This window comes from Saccopteryx bilineata, chromosome 1 (assembly GCF_036850765.1).
Source record: "Saccopteryx bilineata isolate mSacBil1 chromosome 1, mSacBil1_pri_phased_curated, whole genome shotgun sequence".
NCBI lineage: Eukaryota > Metazoa > Chordata > Mammalia > Chiroptera > Emballonuridae > Saccopteryx > Saccopteryx bilineata.
This window is the reverse complement of record NC_089490.1, coordinates 192,982,590-193,004,797: the sequence shown is the minus strand read 5'-3', so window position 1 is coordinate 193,004,797 and position 22,208 is coordinate 192,982,590. Positions and strand designations below refer to the sequence as shown.

The 22,208-nt window shown below is 38.6% G+C and overlaps 1 protein-coding gene across 2 annotated transcripts; it reads right to left on the bottom strand.

Moving 5' to 3' along the window:
- Positions 1-314: 314 nt before the first annotated feature.
- On the bottom strand, positions 315-12,674 carry PCDH18 (protocadherin 18). Of its 2 annotated transcripts, none has more exons than XM_066233162.1 (4): positions 9,717-12,674; positions 8,806-8,894; positions 8,552-8,715; positions 315-2,268 (listed from the first exon to the last, which is right to left on the bottom strand). In XM_066233162.1, exons 1-4 carry the CDS (start codon positions 12,192-12,194, stop codon positions 1,601-1,603), a joined length of 3,399 nt encoding a protein of 1,132 aa, XP_066089259.1. In that variant the 5' UTR covers positions 12,195-12,674; the 3' UTR covers positions 315-1,600. The 2 variants fall into 2 exon arrangements, with proteins under 2 accessions (XP_066089259.1, XP_066089269.1); XM_066233172.1 differs by having other exon boundaries at positions 8,806-8,891.
- Between the last annotated feature and the right edge of the window lie 9,534 nt (positions 12,675-22,208).

Here is a 22,208-nt window from a genome sequence, read left to right as displayed (position 1 = left end):
GTTTCTTTTTTTGTTTTTTTTTAAAGGGTCTAACAATTACTATTTGATTTTTTTACTTTCTTTATACTTCACATGCATTTAAATTGTTGAATCTACTGGAAAAATTGTAGAATTTTTTTATTTCCATTACAGGTCTCAAATTCCTTCTTTTTGTGTTGTTCTTGTTTTCCAAGCCAGTGGAATGCTCCCTCTCTCCTCTGACACCTAACACTGAATTATCTTTTCACAAAGGATATACTTCATGCAAAGCTTTTGAACGTATACATAGGAACAGAACTCAGATGTATGGACAGTTTTATAGCTTTACTTTTTCTTTTATTTTCATTGATAGTAATATTTTCCGCAGAGTACAATCAAGATAGTGTATTCATAGAAATAACATTAATTGAAGCTTGGTCATAAATGAGAACAGTCATAATAACGATCTCTTTTACCAAAGCATTCCACACAGAGATAACAGCACAATAAATAATTTGTCATTTGTCATACAACAAATAAAACAGAATTGCAATAGCAAAAATGTAATTTTATAAATGTTCTAACACTAAATATAAAAACAAAAAATATGAAATCATGCACTGGAGACAAAAGCTAAAAGTGAATATAGCAAAAAAAAATGTAAAGATAAAAATGTTCAAGTATTGTGAGAGGAAAGGGAAAGATTCAAATAGAACAGTTTCAGGATAAATCGATTATATTTACTACCCCAGGAGGGATATTGACATCATTGTCTTTGTCCATTAATACTCCATGCTGTTAGAATACATACTGCTATCCATTTCAAGGACAGATTTCCATTTTCTTGGAGCTCATCTGTTACAAGAATGGAATGAAATTCATTGTTTACCTTGATTAGAAATAGACAATAACACTTTAGGTGAAATACTCTTAAGAGCAGGCCAGTGTGATCTCCTCCTGGAATAGCAGGGGCCTGGAAGGTAGGGAAAATTGACTCTAGCCCTGTTTTCATCATTCATTGTGAAAGAGACTGCCCAGTTCTGAAATGAAATTTCACCTCACGTTTTCATTTTGTTGTAAAAGTTAAACCAACAGAACTAGCAGAGAACAGTTAAAAAATAATCATAGCAATAATAAAATAGTTTAACATTTTTATTGATGCTTAATTAAAAATTAAAAAAAAAAAGTATTGAAAGAAAAGGTGGATCCCTTAATAGAAGAATTCTATAATGCTTTAGTGGGGTTGTTCTTATGGCATAACAATTTCTTCCCCAACATAACTAATCTAAGCAGTGCCTTTATACTATATGATTGAATAGCATATCAGAATTGAACAGTGGCTACTTTCTACGTGATTAGGAAAGACATGTTGGTCGTCATGGGAGTAAAAAAATAAAATTTGTCTGTTAAATTACACATAAATATAAGGTACAAATGTATTTTTAAAATACAGATTAAAATAATCACACTTGCATCGTGTACATACGAAAATACAGTATTTAATATTCAGTATACACAGACACATTTATGATAAATGCAAATATTTGGCAATGCCAGTTCTTTCAGGGTTTCCTCTGTCCTCTATTTCCATAGGCATGGAAAAAGCCAACAAACCAGACAAAATATGCTTGGCTGCCATCTCCTAGCTCTGGCGGACATCTTGGAGCAGCTTGTTAATCTCAGCCACTAGCTCGCTGGCATCCATGAGTTCGTGTTTCCCATCGTTGAGGTGATTGAGCACATTGTCAAAGTCGTCTTCTTCATAATTCTCCGGGATCTCCTCCATGGCCGGCAGCCACTTGGAGGATGGCTGCACGCTGGAGTGCGTGCCCAGGGGCGGTCCGGCGTTGGGGGCAGGGTTTTGGAAGTGTGTGCTGGCCGCCCAGGCGGCCACACCCTGCGGGTAGCCCCCTGTCTTGGCTGGTGCGGGTCCCTTGCGGCGTTCCAGCGAGTTGGACCGGTCCACCTCGCCGGCCTCAGAGTAGGTGTCCAGGGAAGGAGGCAGGAGACGCTGGAACACGCTGCTCATTTCCGACAGCAGCGAGGACGTGCTTTTGTCGCCAGGGTCCTCCTCGCTGGGGGAGTCCTTCCCGAAGGTGGAGAAACTCTTCTTCTTCTCCCCGGAGTCGGCAGGTTGGGGGTCATCGTCCAGGCCCGGGTGCGGGTGCTGCTGCTGGGGCTGTGCAGGGAACTCCTCCCCCGGAATGAACACGTTGCTGCGGTAGTCGGAGGATGGCGAGGGCAGCGGCGGCATCCAGCACTGGTCCGAGTGGCCCAGGACCCTGCACTCCTCGGTGCACAGCCTCATGGCTGCGCGCAGGGGGAACAACGGGGTTGTCATTATAACTCAGCAGGGCTCAGGAGGATGGGGAAGGGTACTCAACGTTTTAAGAAAGAGCATGAAACAGGTCTACCCTGATACTAACCCGTTATCTTACACATGAGAGGAACTACGATGATGACTGTGATTGGAATGTTTTATGGACCCGGCCTACATATTTTTTTTTTCTTGTTCATCAGCTAAGGAAAGGAGGGTTATGACTCATACTTCCCAGGAAAATCATTTCTGCTACTAAAGTAATGAGAAAATGGGTTGAAAACTTATACATGAGAATGACTGAAAAAAGAGTTAAGGTGTGGGCGATGGAACATTGGCTGAAGGTAAATTCTAAGAAACACCACAGCTGTAAGGTGAAACCCACAACTTTATAAGGCTACCAGATAACCCTTGAGTAATAAGAGCTTTCAGCAACTCTCTAGAGAGTGAGGTCTCTCTGACCTATTTATGTTTAATGGAAGCATTGAGAATGTAATAAGTTATCAGGTCATTATACTTATTAATCTTAAAGATATTCTAGGTTATTTATTGACTTATTTAAAATAGCAGTGCAAATTATCCTCAAGCACCTGTAGTTACTCTGTTAAGAAGTCTTTTAAAGGTTTGAAATTCACATAGATGGGAAAGTCATCAAAAGGTGGAGAATATGAAAAACCCATCGGTATGTTCTTTCAGTTGTTATGATGCCCTATTGGAATGCAAGTGGCCACACTCACAGAAATAGTAGATGATATGAGAAAAGCAGAAAAATAAAGAGGACAAAATCTCTAAATTTGGAAAATGCAATAACTAAACTACATAGCAACCAGAAAATGCAGAGATGTGTATTCACCCATCTCTTTCAATGACAATTAGGTCTCTCTATCATCACAATTGTCATTTTAGAGCAAATGAAAGGAAGCAGAAAATATAAAGTAATTATCTTAGATTTGAGTAAAAACTGGATTGATATTAGCCACCCTTAAATATTGAGGAAATAGCCTGACCTGTGGTGGCGCAGTAGATAAAGCGTCAACCTGGAAATGCTGAGGTCGCCGGTTCAAAACCCTGGGCTTGCCTGGTCAAGGCACATATGGAGGTTGATGCTTCCAGCTCCTCCCCCTTCTCTCTCTCTCTCTCTCTCTCTCTCTCTCTCTGTCTCTCCTCTCTCTCCTTCTCTGTCTCTCTCTCTCCCCTCTCTAAAAATGAATAAATAAAATAAAAATAAAAAATTTTAAAGAAATATTGAGGAAATAGTAGCCTTCACTACTATTTTCTAATTATCATGGGATGCAATTTAAACTACAATGAGACATAACCTCAAACCTGTCAGGGTGGCTGTTATAAGAAAACAGAAAATAAGAAGGGTTGGTGAGGATCAGCAGAAACAGAATCCTTGTACTTTGTGTTAGAAATGCAAAAATGTTTCAGCCACCACTATGGAAAAACAGTATGGAAGGTCGTCAAAAAATTAAAAATAAGCCTTTCATGTTATCCAGCAGTCCTACTTCTGGATATTTATGCAGAAGAATGAGAGCAAGTATTGTGAGTGAGAAATAAGGTCTGATTTCTAGAAAAGCTAAAAATACAAAGGAAGAAGAGAAAATGCAGAGAGAGCAGGAATGCTGATTCCATAGGAACCCCTGAGGGGCAAAGAAAGAGGGTGAACATCGAGAATCCTTGTGTGATTTTGCTGTGAAGAAAGGTTGAGTTGAAGTGAGAAAGGATGATTTAAGAATAAAAGCATGTTTAGATGCACTCACTTAATGCATTATTACAACTCGGAGATACTTATCAACTATTGTTTATCAATTAATGTGAACAAAACCAAAAGAAGATGAAAGTAACTGGAATGCCTTCATAGCCATGAGGTTTTCTAAGCAGTGAGATGACTACCAGAGTGGTAATGGATTTATTTCTTAGTTCCCCAGGTCCCTGTAAATGGAAAGGAGACCTGTCTATATTGTCCTATTCACATCCTGTTACAAGGAAGAGGAGCAGACCTGATAATCCCTTTATTTATTTTCTGGCCTTTAACTCTGGGGAAGGACTTCATGGTTTGAACAACTTTGTTTCATTTTAATGTTTAATGACAAAAGGGAGAAAATATATATAACATAAGCTTCTAAGAATTCTGAACATGATGAAATTTCTAGAGACCCAAAGCTAAATGAACATATAAACAAAAAACACAATCTGGGTGATTAAAATGAGAGTTCATGTTCAAAAGTGTTTTTGGTCACAGGGATTGTTTTTCATAGCAGGGAATGATATTTTACAACCTCACAATAAACAAATGGGGCTTTCATTCTAAAATAATCATTTAACATACAACTTTTGGAATTTAAAAATTCAGAAAATATGAAAACTTGACACAGAAAGACCCATGGAGAGAAGGATGGCAAAAACTAATGTAGCTGGAAGGCAGGGATGCTGACGAGGTCGTCCCTCGGTTTCACCGACATTGTCAACTCTCTCTGGAGACTCAACTGTTTGAAACATTTTCAGTGTGCATGTAATTCAGTGCCACAGAGGTTCCATACCATGTCCAAAGAATAGGACTGGCTGTAAGTGGTGCAAGTGTCTCTCTCTGTCCCTCCTTGAAAGCTCTGCCAGGTGGTTTAGTTTCCCCTGGGGTGGGGGTGGGGGGGTAGTTCTGAGCGGAGAAGAGAACTTCTTTCACAGGTCCTCACTATCAACTTTGTCACTGCATTGTATGACCCTTATAGGGAGCCAGGGAGCAAGTATCAAATAAAAAAATAAAGGTGCCTAACTTCTACCGGCCCATTAGTTAATGAGTGATCAATCAGTGATGTGCTGGGGGCCTCTCACAGATGAAGTGCAATGGTAACGCCCTTCCCTACATGCTTTCAGATTGAGTTCTGAGTCTAGGGTAGCAAATGAGGCCCTAAAGGCCCAGTTAGAGTGCCAAACTATACGATGCTGAGAGCATGTCAAGAAAAGGAAAAAAAAAAGTGGACACGGAGGCTGAATTTTTAAAGGGAAATCTAAAACAGAAATTGAGAGATGAACAGGACTTAGACAGACAATAGGAAGAGATGCCAGTTTATTTAGGTAGAAAAGTGCATGAGCGAAGGATCAGTGTGCTCTAGGAGGAGATGGTCCCACCCATTGAAAAAGACACAAAAAAAAGCCAAAAATGAGAGTTAATAAGCTAGCAGTAGACTTCACTAGCCTTAGAATGCCAAGATAAGTAGGTTTCATCAGGTGTTACTGGACAACAAAAGTCAATTATTAATCTTGAACCAAAAAAAAAAGGTAAATTAAAATGTTGTGAAAAAGTTATTTGAACTCTATGAAAGATTTAGTAAAGAGAGGGGTTACTAGAGAGAGGATATCAGGTCGCATGCTTAAACGGAAACCAGCCACAGGACACAAGTCAGAACCAGGATACCAGCTATGAAAACGAAGAGAACTCCGAATGAAAGATTTTGCAGGGAGATGGGTAGTAATATAGTTCAAAGTTGAATGAGTAAAGAAGAAAGTATGTTGACAAACACGGGCGAACAGACAAAAATGTATGCTGATTTTCCTGCTCAGAATGCAGGATATGTCTGTGGGAATTAGAAGAATGAATGACCAGAAATGACCCTGTTGGCAGGCAATGCAACATAACCTAATCTATATTTGATCACAGTTTATTGCAGAAAAACAGTTGGAATAAGACACTGAAGCCCTAAAAATATCCATGCTTTCGAAAACTACACTGGTTTCTGTTGTTAATGGCATACAGATGTGGACTTCGTTTTTTTCTATGTGGGATATTTCCTGGGAATATAAGTTTACAAAGCACAAGTTTTATACCCTAATGTGCTGGCAGAAGCTGCCATGGTGAATAAACAGAAAATTGGTGAAGTGTCATCAGAATGATGATCATAATTAAAGGATGGTTATCTTTGTATAGATACTCAATATGCACATTTATTTCTATGATACCCAAACATGAGGAAAGCTTACAATATTTTATGGATCATTGGTGATATCCCCACAGGAAGGCAGGGAATTTAGGCAGTAATGTATCTGCTGTAACACAATCAGTTGTCCCACAAAGCCACCAACAATACAGCTCTCCCCTACACACCTGGATTAAGTATGATTGTATAAACATGGAATTCTTTCCTAAAGTCTGTCTATATATTAAGTGGTGTTATTAATGATAAAATAAATTAAAATGAGCCTCTAACTTTGAAAAGAAGTATAACTTAGGTCTGCAGTCACTCACTAAACAGGACTCACTAATATCTAGACTTTGTATCTATTCACCATTTCCCAATGTCTGTATTCTTTAACATTAACTTTAATTTTAGTTCTTTAACTCAAGCATTAGATAACTCTCTTGCCATGACTATCTGGTGTTGGTAACTTTGAATACACAAGGAAGAGTGAAAGAGAAGTCTTGATAGTTGTTTTTAAGTTAGACCACAATCAGCTATTAGAATTTTATAATTTCAGAATTTAAAAGGAATGGAGACAGCATTTAGGCCCACGAATGGCAAGGCTATGTAAGTGGGGTAGTCATTCACTTTTGCACTATGCTCCTAAATTAAAATATCTATGAATTGACTTGATATGATCTAAAAAATAACACACAATGAAATACTGGCCTTATGATGATTAAAATAGTTTTCAGTTTTATGAAATAGTATAATTTGGGAAATCAGATTATTCAAAATTAGGGATAAGTATTCAAAAGTAGAGTTCTGTAGTGTCAGAAACTAAAGAATTCAGCCATTTCTCTCTCTCTCTCTCTCTCTCTCTCTCTCTCTCTCTCTCTCTCTCACACACACACACACACACACACACACACACACACCTCCATTTCATAGGTTAATATAGCAAAACTGATTCCTCTTTCAGCAAGTTGTCTGAAATCATATATATCCCAGTAGATTTTCAGAGTTTTCTCTTTATATTGGTCAAGGAAATCTATGAGTTAAAAAGAAAAACACCAAAACAAAGACACCACAGGTGAGTGTGCAAACATGGAATCTCATGTACATCGTAGCCTTTCATGGAACTAGAAGTCCTTTCCATTCACTATTTCTGCTGGAAATGCGGTATCTATTCATATCATAATAATTAAATAAGCAGCATTGAGTACTTTCATGGAGGGCAGTAAGATTTAAAATGTAAGAATAAATATGCTTCTCAATCTATTTTTCTTAAAAAATGCAAAAACCTGTTATGTCATATTACTCTTAAGATTAGTATTCAAGAGGATGGGGATTGGTTCAAATCTTGCCTCCACTATGTACAAACCGCCTGGCTATGAGAGCTGGAGTTTGTATTGACTGATTTTGCCTGAATTTTTGTGGTCCTCTGAAGCTCACTCATGTCTACTTCCAAAACCCTCTTACTGATGTGTATTTAGAAAAGAGACGTTTGATGGAACTCAGATGGGTAATCCAGTATTCCTCTGCCTTTCATTTACCAAATGGCAGTCACTAGATCAACATTCAGTAGAATTTAGAAACATAAGTAGCCAAAGGAACATTTACATGTTCCTTAGAGTTGATTGAATATGACAGTCTTGAGTCATAGGGTAGCCTCAATGATGCACTCAGTCTTTACCCACCGGTTCAGAGAGTTTCTACTGCACCGTTAGCGAGAAGGATTCTAAGGGTGAAAGTGGCCCCTAACTTACTAGGATCCTCCCCATCCAGCTGTGCACTTAGAAATTCCTCTCTCAGACCCCTGTTTCTCTTCCATTTTAGTGCAGACATAAAATGAAAGGTGGCCAGAAACGGTCTATGCTTACCACCAACAGAGATGTCTTCTCTCTCCTATTTTTAGTGACTAAAGTATACCATTCCCTAGTATATTTTAATCTCTGATTCAGTGAGTTGGTTCCCATCACAGGAAATGTGTCCACTAAATTATAGCCCAGTTCACCACCATGGACCAAACAGGCTGTCTGAATGAAAACAGCCACCCAGTAATTTTACACAGAGTTGCTCAAGAGCACTGGATAGGGTGGGCAGAGCAGGGACGTAGTGTGGTGTTCTATCCTCTTCCGCCCACTCCTTTCTTCTTGTCTCATTAAGCTCTCATGCTTACTCCTCCTCTACCAACTGCTTAACAGGACTTTTAAGAAAATAACTTTAATGGGTTTCAGTCTATGTTCCTTGTTCATAGTGGGCAGGTTATAGAGACTTGAGTGCAGAGGACACAGAGAATAGAAGCGGGGGAGAAACAGTTCTCTTGGCAGGTGTAATAGACCTGAAAATAAGGATTTATCTGTCACTGCCCCCTTACCTGCTGGGATTCTTCCATCCGTGAGAAACAGGTCACTGAATCCTTCCCCCAGCAGCCTGTCTATTGGAGAATCTCGCCCTAAATCATAATCACTGTCTCCTGCTTCACTGTCTCCACGGCCACTGTCTTTCAAGCTAAATTTGTCCATGTCTTGAAGGGCATATCTAGAAAGATAAATTAAGAAATGTATAATTCTTATTCTTTAACATCCATCTTTTTAGAGATTTAATAAGCAACACAAGGATAATCCATACCTATAGCTCCTAGAATACTTGTTTCCTCGAAAACTTGGCCTTGGCTGATACTGCCCCTGGTGAAGCATTGAAAGAAGCTGGGAGACCTGCTGGAAACCAAATAGACAGAACTGATTCCTGGAAACAAACGCCCCAATATTCATGAGCTTTCAGCAAGGAAAAACAATGAGCATCTTCTCTCTCTCTCTCTCTCTCTCTCTATCTCTCTCGTAAAGAGTGACAGGTGCTGAACTGGGGCAGACTATGCAGCTATCCACCAGAAATAACTGAATACAACCCCAGAGAGATGTGACTGATCGAATGGAACTGATTTTCTTTTTGAAAATTGACTTCTTCATAAATAACAGGTGGATTTCCTTTATTTTAGAGTTCAATTTAAAGCGATCAGTTATAAAAATACATAGGAAATGCTCTAAAGTACAACATTCTAAGAGATGTAAGCTAAAATAATGTCAGAAATTTTTCTAAAGCTGAATCAATAAAACATGCATTGAGATAGGATTCTGGAAACCTCAGGGTTTGGGGTTTTCTGTTGATGTTTGTTTTTTGGGGCTATTTTTCCCCTTTTTTAGTAGAGACCAAACTTATGACAATATAGCAAGCCCTTATTTTTGGCTTCCAGTATCTTAAATTTGGAAGTACAGGAATTCTAATCAGATAGTCTTTTGTGAGCTTCACATTTATTTTTCAATATTATACATAGTACATGCAAGTAAATTCTTTAAGAAAAACTTAGAACAGTATGCCCAGATGTGTATACTTGCTAAGTATACATAAAGTAATTTGCATCCTATTTAGTTTGCATATTGTTAGTATTGTTACTTCTTAACAGAAACACTTCAAAACTAACACACAACTTCTGAACACTAACAGCTACTTAGTCAGTGAATTGGTGCAATGTATGATCTTACCTCAACTGCTGGAGTGGCATGGGTGAGCTCTAATGAGAAATTTTCTGGCACATGGTTTGATGAGATTGTCACCAAACTGTTGAGGGACTGGTGACTGTTGTGACTCTGCCGGCTGCCCATCTGTCCTCTTTCTAAGGTAGGAGATGAAGATGGAGACGACCTGTGATGGGACCTGATGGGTAGAGTGCCATTTATGGTAGGCACCAACGTAATGTCCCCTTTGTGAATCTGCCTAGAGGGTCTTTTTGGGTGGTGCTGGTAGGTTGATTCTGCGACCCTGCAGTTGTAAGATCTTGTGTCTTTTTTTTCTCGGTTACACCTAGTTGCAAACAGCACCATAATAACCAACAAGACTGCACAAATTGCTCCTAAGGAAATAATTATAATCATGGAGACATCCAGAGATTCCTGGCTTACTGAGGTCATTGCTGTACTTGTCACTGACTCTCCATATTCAAAGATCATACACTTCAGAAGGATTTTGGTATGCAGCTGCGGATTGCCCTTGTCCTGGATGATAACTGAGAGCTCCCATTCTGTGTAGGGAACAGAGTCCATGCTCACATTGGTATGGATGTCACATGACCGTGGATCAATTAGAAAGATATTCTCCTCATTACCTGCTACTATGGAACAGCTGAGTTCAGCGTTCACACCAGAGTCTCTGTCAATTGCTCTTATTCTGGTGACATGAAAGCCACTTTCAGCCCCTTTGGGGATGGAGATTTCTGCAGTATTATTGCGCAATGCAGGCCCTATGACAACAGGGACGTTGTCATTTTCATCAATGATGGTGAGCACAACTGTGGTATTGCTTACAAGTTGCTTTGGACTTCCTCCATCTCTTGCTTCGACCACAAAACTTATCTGACTCACTTCTTCATGATCAAAGATTCTGAGAGCATAGATGCCTCCATTAGATGGGTCAATGGTCACATATGTAGTTATGGAATTTCCCAGGATAAAACTCTCCAAAATAGTGTATGTAACTTGCCCATTTTCTCCAAGATCAGGATCGGTGGCTGTAACGGTGGTGATAAATGCCCCTGGCGAGTTATTCTCTGAGATTGCTAATTCATATCGACTTCTCTGAAAGCGAGGTGGATTGTCATTAATATCACTGATTTGAACAATAAAATGTTTTATTGTAGAGAGACTCGGTGTCCCCTTGTCCTCCGCAATTACAGTCAAACTGTATTCAGATCTCTTTTCTCTATCCAGTGTGGCATTCGTCAAGATTATGTAGTTGTTTTCATAACTCTGTTGAAGTTTAAAGTGACCATGTCCACGGAGTTTACAAACTACTTCTCCATTCAGCCCAGAATCCTTGTCCTGAACCCTGACCAAAGCAACAAATGAATCAACAGGATCCCCTTCAATAATATAACATATTTCTTCTTTTCCAGGGGACATGAGATTTATGTTAATTTCAGGTTTATTATCATTAACATCCACAACCTTGATTATAATCTTGCAGTGAGCTGGGATTGAATTAGGACCCAAATCTTGAGCCTGGACATCAATCTCATAAGATTTGGTGATTTCATAATCCACTTGCTTGAAAAGAGTCAAATGTCCTCTCTCTGAGTCAATTTTAAAAGTCTCTATAATTTTGGGAGACACATGACTGCTGAAGGAATATACAATTTTCCCATTGGCGCCCTCATCTGGATCAGTGGCATTCAGGTCTAGGAGCAAAGTTCCAACGGGAGAGTTTTCTAAGAGTTGTATTATATAAGACTGCTGCTCAAAAGCAGGGCTGTTGTCATTGGAGTCAGAAATGCTTATTTTTAGTATGGAGGAGCCAGACCTCTGAGGCACCCCCATGTCTGAGGCAGTGAGCTGGAGCTCATAGCTTGACTTCAGCTCCCGATCCAGCTCTCTGACCACTATGAGTTCTGCATACTTGGCGCCATCAGTCCTGGTCCGGACCTCAATACTGAAAAAATCATTGGCAGAGAGAGAGTAGGTGTGGAGGGAATTCTCCCCAACATCTGGATCAAAGGCACTGTCCAGAGGGATACGAGTCCCAACCGCTGCACTCTCTGATATCTCGATAGGAATGAGAGATCTCGAAAACTGGGGGGCATTGTCATTAATATCCAGCACTTCAACTTCAATATGGAAGAGCTGCAGATGCTCCGTGGGTAGAGTGATCACATCAAACTCAATGGAACAGTTCAAGTTTTTCTGGCATAGTTGTTCCCGGTCAATTTTCGCCCCTATGCTGATTTCCCCATTATCCTCATTGACTACCAGGAGAGGAGAATTGCCCCTCTGCATGGCTCGAAATCGCACCGTAGAAGGGTACGGTAGCTTCACTAACACATCAGCCACGTCCTCTGATAGTCTTGCAATTACTGATCCAACCCTCTGCTCCTCATATATCCTGTATTTCAAATTCTTGCCCAACACACCAGAGTCGAAAGACACCATCAGGGCGGCAAAAACCAATCTAAAGTGCATTTTAGCATTCATCTGGCACCTCGGTCCGTTGAGGAGGCTCCTCTCACAAAAGCGTGTCGCAACGGCAAAGCAATTTCCCCCAACTTCCTTTGGCAACTTAAAAGCTAAGCTACCTTTGGTACTTGAAACTTGCAAGAGGCTCTTAATAACACAGCAGCAATTCACAGCTCTCAAACTTTTGTTTTATACACACCGTGTCGCGACTTCCAGATGCCGTCGGCATGGAGTCCAGCCCTCGCCTCGGCCGGGCTGTGGGTCCGCTCTGCAGGCAGAAGGCGAGTGTCACCTCCGCGGTCCTCCCTGCGTGTCGCCGGCATCCATCCAGGGCAGGGAGCCGGCGGGGTCTGCGGCGGAGCCTCCCCGCGCGATCCTTCCTCCCTTCCCCTGCGCGGCTGCAGACTAAACACCCGTGATTGCTGACTCGGGTCTAAAATCTGTACAACTTCACTTCAACTCAGACAAAGCGCTTTTGCCCGGCGTGTGTTGAACCGCTTCCAGCCAATCAGCGTGCTTCCAAATCAAAAGCTGATGGAGTCTCCAAAGTGAGGGCGGGCGACGGAGAAGGGTGGGAGCGGGAGGAGGACCCGGAGGAGGACCCGCAGGAGGAAGGCGGGGGCTGGGGGCGCGGGAGCCAGCCGAGGGTGGGAAGCAGCTCCTCCGGCGCCTCCCTTCCCTCCCCTCCCCGCTCCCTCCTCCCTGCCATCTCCCGCATTCACTTCCTCTGAGCGTGCCACGACAAAGGGGAGAGAAATTACAGATGGAAAAGAAAAAACAAAACAAAACAAAAAAAACTTTAAATCAACTTCTGGTCGCCTGTGTTTATACGGCATTTAAAACTGTTCTGGTTTTCTTAATTGCCCTTTCTACTTCCACAAACATGTAATCATCTTGCTTTTCATAGTCTTTAAGTACTGGTTTAACTTAAAATACCACTAAGTGCATTTTGTCGGTGGAGGGATTTAATAAAATTTGAAAACTTGCTTCTAATTAGGCTTCTCAGCCCGCCTCCTGCCCCCGCCCCCTCTGTAAATACTTGGGGCTTTCTCCTTCCCTGAGCCCAAGCGGATTTTCTTGGGGCTGTGCTTTCAAGAACAGAGCCAGTGAGGATGTTTCATTCTCTGTTTTCCTCTCATCTTTAGCTTTTGACGACAAGAAAAAGGTTATGTTTTTACTCTCTACTTTTTATAATGAGCTAGGTTTAAAAGAACACCTTAGGATTTCAAACTAATGAACCATATACTTCTTTCTACCTTACATCACTTCTTTCCCTGAGTTTGGGCAAAACTGGCTAGGATATTTCTTTGTCTTTTACTTCAAGCAAAAAAAAAAAAATCCTGTTTACCTTAGGTAAAAGACATTTCATGCTTTAGCATGCCAATTTTCACCAAAAAGTACTACACACACATACATACACACACACACACAGTGGGTCTTCACAATGAATACTGGGGGACACAAACTCAATACTGCACGAGTCAATTTTTTATATAATGTATGTATTATTTAGGAAAAACACTTTTGAGCTATGTATTTTTTTAAAAAACCCAAAGCTTGTTTACATTAAAGAATAAACTGCCTGAGCTGAAAATTGCATTTTGTGCGCATCAAAATGCTAGCAAGCTATCGGGGAGGCTGGGCTCTATCCAGGTCACAGAAACTGATATGGTATTCTTATTTGAAAATATGATTATTTATGATGTTCTTTCTACTCTGCAATTCCTTTTAAGTTTATCATTGTGGCTGTATTCTTGCTGGGTTTTTTTTTTTTTTATACCTCTTGCATTATTCCTCAGCTGTCTTCCTCCACTTGTATATTTACTATTTCCCATAATCTCGCTGTCACTTTTTACCATTTATTTTCTCCCACTCTCTATTTTGCCCCCCAGAAACATATTTAAAAAGTAATTTTCTGATTTTTCTACTTTGCTAACTCTCAGCATAGCTCAACTAAAGTCACTAAGAAGGTTCTTTCCAAAAAAGAAAGCAGAGTCATCTCAGCATGAACTCTCCTTCTTCTTAGGCATTCAAAGGCATTTTATAAGCCATTGTCTTTTTCCTCCTCCAGAAACCAGTGCTGTGTGGCAAATTGTGTAGAATAGAAATGCCTATAATGAATGCATTTAGTACTGGGTCATGCCAATGAACATTCTGCCCCCATGGATAATACTGTTTTACATGTTTGTAGCCCTTTCAAATTGCTGATCCCCAAACCCTATAGGCAAACTAGGAAAACTACCACAGCAACTAGGACTTCAGAACCCTGAAGCGACCTGGCCTAGATATCTCTAACAATCTGAGCCAATGATTATATCAATTCAGGCTTTAGTAAACCTTTTTGCAAATACCAAAAGAGCAAAGAAAGGAATTAGAGACTATTCAAAGTTGGGGTGAGAATTAAAGGTAATCTAATTTCATTAGTTCTAGGTGAGTTCTGTGGGTTTGATAAGTCTATCACCTCCCCCAAAAGTGAACCTGATTTTGATTACCTTAATGCAGACAACATTTTTCCTAATGCTTAAAAAGTAGAAATATTTTTAAAACCTTTTATTTCTGACAGTGAGCTTGAACAGAATTAATCAATATAAAAGAGTTCCAAGTAACTTACTGAAATATTTAAAATAGGTTGTAAATTAATACATATATCCATAAAGAATGTTTTTCTCTGGGTAAGTCTTTGAAGAGCTTGGAATCTTTTGATGGAGGATGGTATTTTTCACTTATGACAGAATCCTCATCAAATATCATTTCATGTGCATCTTGCCAATCTTTCCCGGAGAAATAACACATGCCTACTTGATAGTATTGTGCTTCTGACTTATCCTGAGCATATATGACAGTACTCTTGTTCTTCAACCTTGTTTTCAAAAAGCATAGAGTAGAAAATAACTCTTTCCTCTGCAGTTTTGATTAGTTGCAGCTATTCAAAATATCCCTATTTGGTAGCCCTGAAAAGAAAATTAAAACAAACAAACAAAAAACTTCTCCTTCATATAAATTGCTATTTGTGAAAGGGCTTCTATTAGGGGAGAAAGGCCGATATACTCCTGTAGGTTATCATCTAATAGTGATTTCATTGAACTTTCTCCTTCTTCTAGAATTTTACAAAGTTTGGAAGAAAGGGTAGAATTTTTCAAACAGCTTCTCAAATACCCAGGGAAGAAGAATTGATTCAATGTTCCTTGAAGCTCATCCACCAATAATATGGAGATAGTTCTACCCCAGGAGAACTGTGACATTCCAGGTGCAATTAGGCACCAGAACAAAGTTCTCCTTAGCCCCTGGAAGGGAATCTTGAAAAATCTTAGTTACTTTCATCCTTTTTATTACTTTTTTTAAAATCCACAGAGCTTCTTTTACTACTTTAGCTTAAATTGGTTGATAATTGCTAAACCTAGAGAAGAGATATACCAGCTGGCATTTGTAATATATCCTGTCACCTCTAGTAACACTTTTCTTATGCCATTTGTTTTGATTAATCCTGTTTTTAAAAAAATGAATCTTTATATTTCCAAATCTTCAATGTCTTTATTTCTACTGAAGAGGAAGGAAAATGTAAGGCACAATTGCCAAGAGCAAATGTTTCTCCAAGATGTAAAAAAGGGTGGTTTTGTTTGTTTGAGTTTGTTTGATAGTGGAATTCAAAATTAAAGTCACTAAAATTTTTTTAAAACAATTGTGTGTTTTGTTTTAAAATTTCTAATTACTAATTTGTATATCATTAGAGCATATGAAATACGAAAACAGGCAGAAGAATAAATATTCACATCCATCTGACCATATCATATCTTCCCGATCATCAAAAGAATAGTATGAGATGCCAGTCTTCTTGTAAACTAACATCACATTGCAACCTGTAACCATTCCTCATAGTATTTGTTGTGAAAGGGCCTGTTGGGGAACTCATGGTCCTCCTTGACACCATGTGTCTGTAACAAGTCTAAATAATCGCAATGTATCTTGGGAAATTATATACAACAGCCAAAGTTTTACCAGTAAAAGGTTGGTACAGTTAAGAAATACCAGCACACCAGAACTGTTTAAGACAAAAAGTTTGACTTTCTATATGAGCTAACACACATGTGAGTGCAGGTGCCACCTGGTGTTAGCTGTGGAATCCTGGATAAGTCAAGTTCTCCAAGTCTGTCTGGTCCTCTGGGAATAGTAACAATTCACTTCAATAAAGTCTTGTAAGACGTAAATACAGGCATAACTCAGAAATGATATGGGTTTAGTTCCTGACAACCACAATAATGTGACTATCACAAAAAAGCAAGTCACATAAGTGTTGTGGTTTCCCAGCACATATAAAAGTTATGTTTACACTGTACTGTAGATTATTGTGTGTGGTACAGTATTATGTCTAAAAAGATGTGTATACCATAATTAAAAATAATTTCTTGCTAAAAAATGCTAACCATTATCTGAGCCTGTTGGAAGAAATGGTTCTGATAGTCTTGTGTGACACAGGGTTGCCACGCACCTTCAATGTGTTTAAAAAAAAAGGAATATCTGTAAAGTGCAATAAAGTGTAATGAAATGAAGTTTGCCTTTAATTGGGGGCATTCCACAAGAGCTGGCCCAGGGGTCGTTTCCTTTCCTTGTTCTCTGTGCATCTTTTTCTCCCTACCATCCACTGAAGGAAGGAAAAAGTGAAGTACATTCACCATCCTTTTTGCTTTTCAAACTCTTGGTTTAGATGCTTATATAATTATATGCTGGGAAGATGAAACTTTCCCCAGTTTTGATTTATGAAGGTCACCTTTGGAACATAATCGACAAAACGAACAACACTGATCTATAATGATACTGAAAACATGCTGGTTCGCTAAAGAAAATTTGAAAAGATTGATCAGCTCTACTTAAGTATACCTCTAGACTCTAAACCATGGGAACATATTTAATAAGACAGTTAAAGGAAGTCTATACCAGGTGCTTTATTTTCTCTTATATATTGTGTTAGATACACATCTGGTATTTGCCTGTTCTCAAATGCTGTGAGATAAATTTTTTTTTCATACCATGTCACACTATATTGGGAAGACAAAAAGATGTAATTTGATATGATATATTGGCAATGACAAGAAGAGATAAAACTTATCAAGTAAGATTTTCATTTTAAAAAAGCACTATGAGACCTTTTATATCAATCATATTACACATTTTTATGTTCTCCCTGTGTTCCATTTCCTAATCTATTCATGAATATAATAATGAAAAATTACTGAACAATACAAACCCTTTCTTAGAACAACATTATCAACATAAGGTCAATGGTTGGGAAATGAGAATGGATTCTAAATTATCCTTAGATTTTTAGGATAGAAGTAGATGTTAGTAGAATTCTGATCAAAATGGAATGGCTTATATTTCCCCAGGGGGGGAACACAGCTGGATGGGCAGATGCCGGGAGGTGGTATCACTGGGGTCCAGGAGAGTTGGAATCCATGAAATACAGTGATGGGTGCTAGGTTCATTCTGTCTGAATGGGAAATCAGTACCTGGGATGTCCTGCCAAAAGTAATACACCAAGTTCCAGCCAGTGACTTTGGCTCTAGCAACAGGCAATCAACTGAGACTCCATGTGGGGTATGCATGGGAGCTGCTGTGCATTTTAGGACTTCAAGCCTTTTGAGCCAGTAGCTTATGGAATTGGAGGTTATAATGGAAAGACTAAGGCAGGCACCTAAGATCTAACATTCTGAAAATGAGCACATACTGGGCGCCTACTCTAAAGTTCAACTGGATCAAAGGTTGTTCTCGGTCCTAATAATCATCTGAACCAGTATAGTCATTTAAATTCCTTTTCCTTGGGGTAGTGTCTTGATACAGAAAACTGAGTCTATAAATTGTGTTCTCAAATTTTGCTGCTGAGTAGATCTGAGAGACTTACAGGAGTGGTATGGCCTCAAGTGAGTTGAGTCTGTGTTCTTACCTAAAAAGCATTGCTACACAGTGTATGGTCCATAGAACAGCAGGGTGGGCAGGATCTGGAAGCTTATTAGAAATGTAGACTCTCAGATAGCACTGCAGACATGCTCCAGTAGACTCCTTATTTTAATAATATCCTTGGCTGACTCCTACGCACATAAAGTTTGAGAGACATTACTATGAAAAGTAATCTAATTGACTCTATAGTGATAGAAATCCTAACACGATGGGACTTACGTCTTATATGCTGTGAGATCTGGCTTCTTGGGGCAGTTTAGACAATTGGCATATGGTGAAGATTATCATAGAAAGGGCCAAGGTTTAGATATGATTCATTCAAGTATATAAGTAGAAGCAATATAAGAAAGTGAAAGGAAATGAAGCTTCTCTCTATGTAGGAGATGACTCTGCACCAGTATAAAGGGCAGTTAACTGAAGAGCAAGGATTAATTGGAAACAGGAGATCTAGGAGTGTGTTGGCCATGGAGAGACACTGGCCTGGGTTACTCAAGTGCATGTGCGCAGGATTCTTGAAGGAATGCCTGCATGAACAAGATGTACTTTGTGATTGATAAGCTCTGAGACCCTGACTACTCTTGTGTTGTGTCCTTGTTCATGAAAAAACAAAACAAAACCAGAAGATATGCAGGGTGAAACGGATGGAAAAAAGGCTTGTGTAACTTTCTAGTTTTAATTGCTGAGCTATGGTTTTTGGAACTCAATAAATATGCAGAGGTGCTGTTTCTTGGGGCTGATTCCACATAAGAGTTTCAGCTCTCTGCCTGGTGTATATAAAATCTGGTGTGTTCTGAGAGTCTGAACCGTGAAGAAATTCGTAACATCTGGTGTCCAACGTGGGGCACAATTTCACGACACGGGGGCTCGAAGAAGTCAGAGGTTGCAGTCTTGGGAACATAAGACTGAAGGGGGTATAAGACTGCTCTGTAGGTAAGTGAATCCTAGGCAGAGTGATGGGGAATTCTCACACCAATTCCTCAATGGAGTTCCCAAAATATGTTAAACTACTGCAAACATTATTAGAGGGTTATGGTGTAACTGTAAATAGTAAAAATATTAAGTTATTAATTAAAAATATAAGAAAGCATTGTTACTGGTTTCAGCCACAAGGAAAAACTGCTTTAAGTTTAAAAATCTGGAACCAAGTAATAAGAGCTTTATGGCATGATCATCAACAAGGAGACGCTATTCTTTCTATTTGGTCTCTTTGTAATTTAATTTCTTTAGCTTTGCAGCCATTACAGTCAGATTCTAAATCCTCATGGTCTCTAGTTCGTCAGGTAAAGTCTGATATTGATATAGGTTGAGCAGTAACTGTTAAAAGGAAAGAAGCTTGAAGCATTACATCAACTGGTACAAACTCAATTAGAATTAGGACATATAGAAGAATCATGATGTCCTTAAAATTCTCCAGTCTTTGTAATAAAGAAAAAAATCTGGAAAATGGAGAATGCTTACTGATTTTCTTTAATGTTTTAGCTACGATCTTCTGAGTTATTATTTTGTTTCTTTTTTGTTCTTTGCCTGGAAATGTAGATGGGTGACTCCTGGTGGATCTGATTACAAAATCTCTTAGTGGCCAATGAGTTTTATTTTCTTCTCGGGAGATTTTGATTAGTTCCATCCATCCTTAGTCTCTGTCAGAAAATGCCCTGATTAAAATCAGGCAGGCATCTTTTAAGTCTGACTATACTCTGAAATCCCGGGTTTCTCTTTGGTTTGTCTGGTCTGGTTTGTCTGATTCTAATTTTTGTTTAGTTTTTGTTTGATGTTGTCTAAAATGTAATTTTTAAGGCCCAAATTAAGTTCTTGCATGCAAAATTTGGAAATGCTGGCTCTTATATTGAAAAAATAGTTTTATTCATATTTTTTTGTTTTAAAATTAAACCTTATAAGGAGTGCTCATTTAAATTTAAATTGAATATAATATGGATACTTAAGACTTGCTAATTTGGTTAATGCATTGTATGGTATATTCAAAGTATTAGGATTAATCAAAGTTATGTGTTATACTTGTGTTTCTGTGCTGAAAATTGTTTGTGTGTAAAGACATGCTCAGATCTGTAAAACTAAGGACTTAAGTAAAATTAAGTCATTTTAAGAATTTATCTCAAGCTGCTTCAGGCAGTTGGCTGCTTGTAAGGCCACATCCTGAAAAAAAGGGGGGTTCCCAAGGAGAGTGGGAATTTGCCTCCTCTGATGACCTAAAATAGACTTAACAGTACAAAAGACTTAGATATAGAAGCTAATGCATCTGTTATTACTAAGCAACATTGGTTTTCTTCCTGGCTCACTTAAGTAGTAGTCACTAAGCTACATGGCTCAGGGAAAGTCCCTAACAAAGCTCTAAGATTTTCTTTTTACAATGGGAAGATAACAAGGATCATTTGGTCTCTGATGAAGAAAAACATTTATCTTGTAAATAAGTCAAGGAGCAACTTTTAAAATTACAGTCTAAACTTTCTAACAAAGAGGTTTTTATACTCAGTATAACCAAATCCCTGTCAAAACTCTTAAAGAGTTAAAAATGATTTGCTCCCAGTATAGAAGTAACTGTCCTTGTATGCAGGACCTGCTATCCTCCCTCACAGACTCTGAATGTTTTATCTCAAAAAATTTAGAGATGTTAGCTCCGACTGTTCTTTCAAAAGTGGAATAATTACAATTTATGATTTAGTAGGAGAACCAGGCTTGTATTCAAGCTAATCAGAATGCTAACGCTAACCTTTCTGTTAATATTACACAAGATGAACTTTTAGACAGGGACAGTTTACTAATTTACAACAGCAATGTAGGCAAAATATAGGGGTGAGGATTTGCTCTTATTTCCACAGACATGAGAGAGCAGTAGATACCTTCCAGAAGATTGAAGCCTCGATATGAGTCATCAGAAGAAGAAATAGAGACTAAGCCTAGAGCCAAAGGTTATTAGAGAAATAAGAATTAAGGCAACTACAACACAAAAAGCTGAACTGCCTACTTAGTGGCAACTAAACAAACTTAATCAGGGGGCAAAAAATGTTTTAATTAAGAACAAGACTTCAAAAACATCCTTAACTCTGTTTCTAGAAATGTTAGCTGTTGTGCCTATAACGATAAGCAGAACTAACTATTCTTACTAAGTTTGCATTACTTCCACAAGGATAAGTGATTATTGAGTGCAGTAATCGCACTTTAAAAAATATGTCCCTTAAAGAAAAAGGGGGAGAAGGAAGGAGATTATCCCCTAGAATTATGTTACACAAAGCTTTATTTACTTTAATTTTTTTAAATACAAGAGAAAATAATTTTACAGCTGCAAAAAGACACTGGACAAAAAATAATAGTTCCAAGATTAATCAACCTGTGCATTATAAAAATAAATTACATCAATGGGTACCTGGTATAGTGAAACATTAGGGAAGAAGGTTTGCTTGTGTCATTGCAGAATCCTGTGAAGTCCTTTAAATCCCTGCTTGCAGAATTAAACTAACAACATGAATAAGAAAAATAAATTATTTCCATATCCGCCCATTGCCAAGATGGAAACACTGAACTTCAGAAGAAGAACCTTAAAGGTGCCAATGCTTGGTATTGAAAAGACTAAAATACCAAGTTGGGGTCAATTTAAAAAGCTGACGCTTGAGGGTAAAAAAAAATACTACAAGCTACTAGTAAAGAACAAAATGCTACTAATCTGTTTTTAGCAATGATTGCTTTGGTAACAATTCTGATAAGTAAAGCTGAAAATTTTAGTTATTAGGCATGCATTTCTAATTCTCCATTAAGCAGAGATAATCATTGGAAAGACAGTGCTGTTCCTATTTTTGTTAATGACTCTAATTGGCTTCCAGGAACTTTTGATGATAGAGATCCCTTAGCACCTTTGGAAGAAGGCACAAAATTAGAAAATTATACAACAGGAGTTGAGTGATTACCTATATGTATAGGACATGAACCACATTGTTTAAAAATAGAAGCTCAAGCTTGACTCTTTATTGTAAAAAATAATAGTAAAGGAGAAGGAAAAAAAGTTTGGTTTTTTTTTACAAGGATACAGATTTAAAGGTAATACATCTGTACATGATCCTGAACCTACAC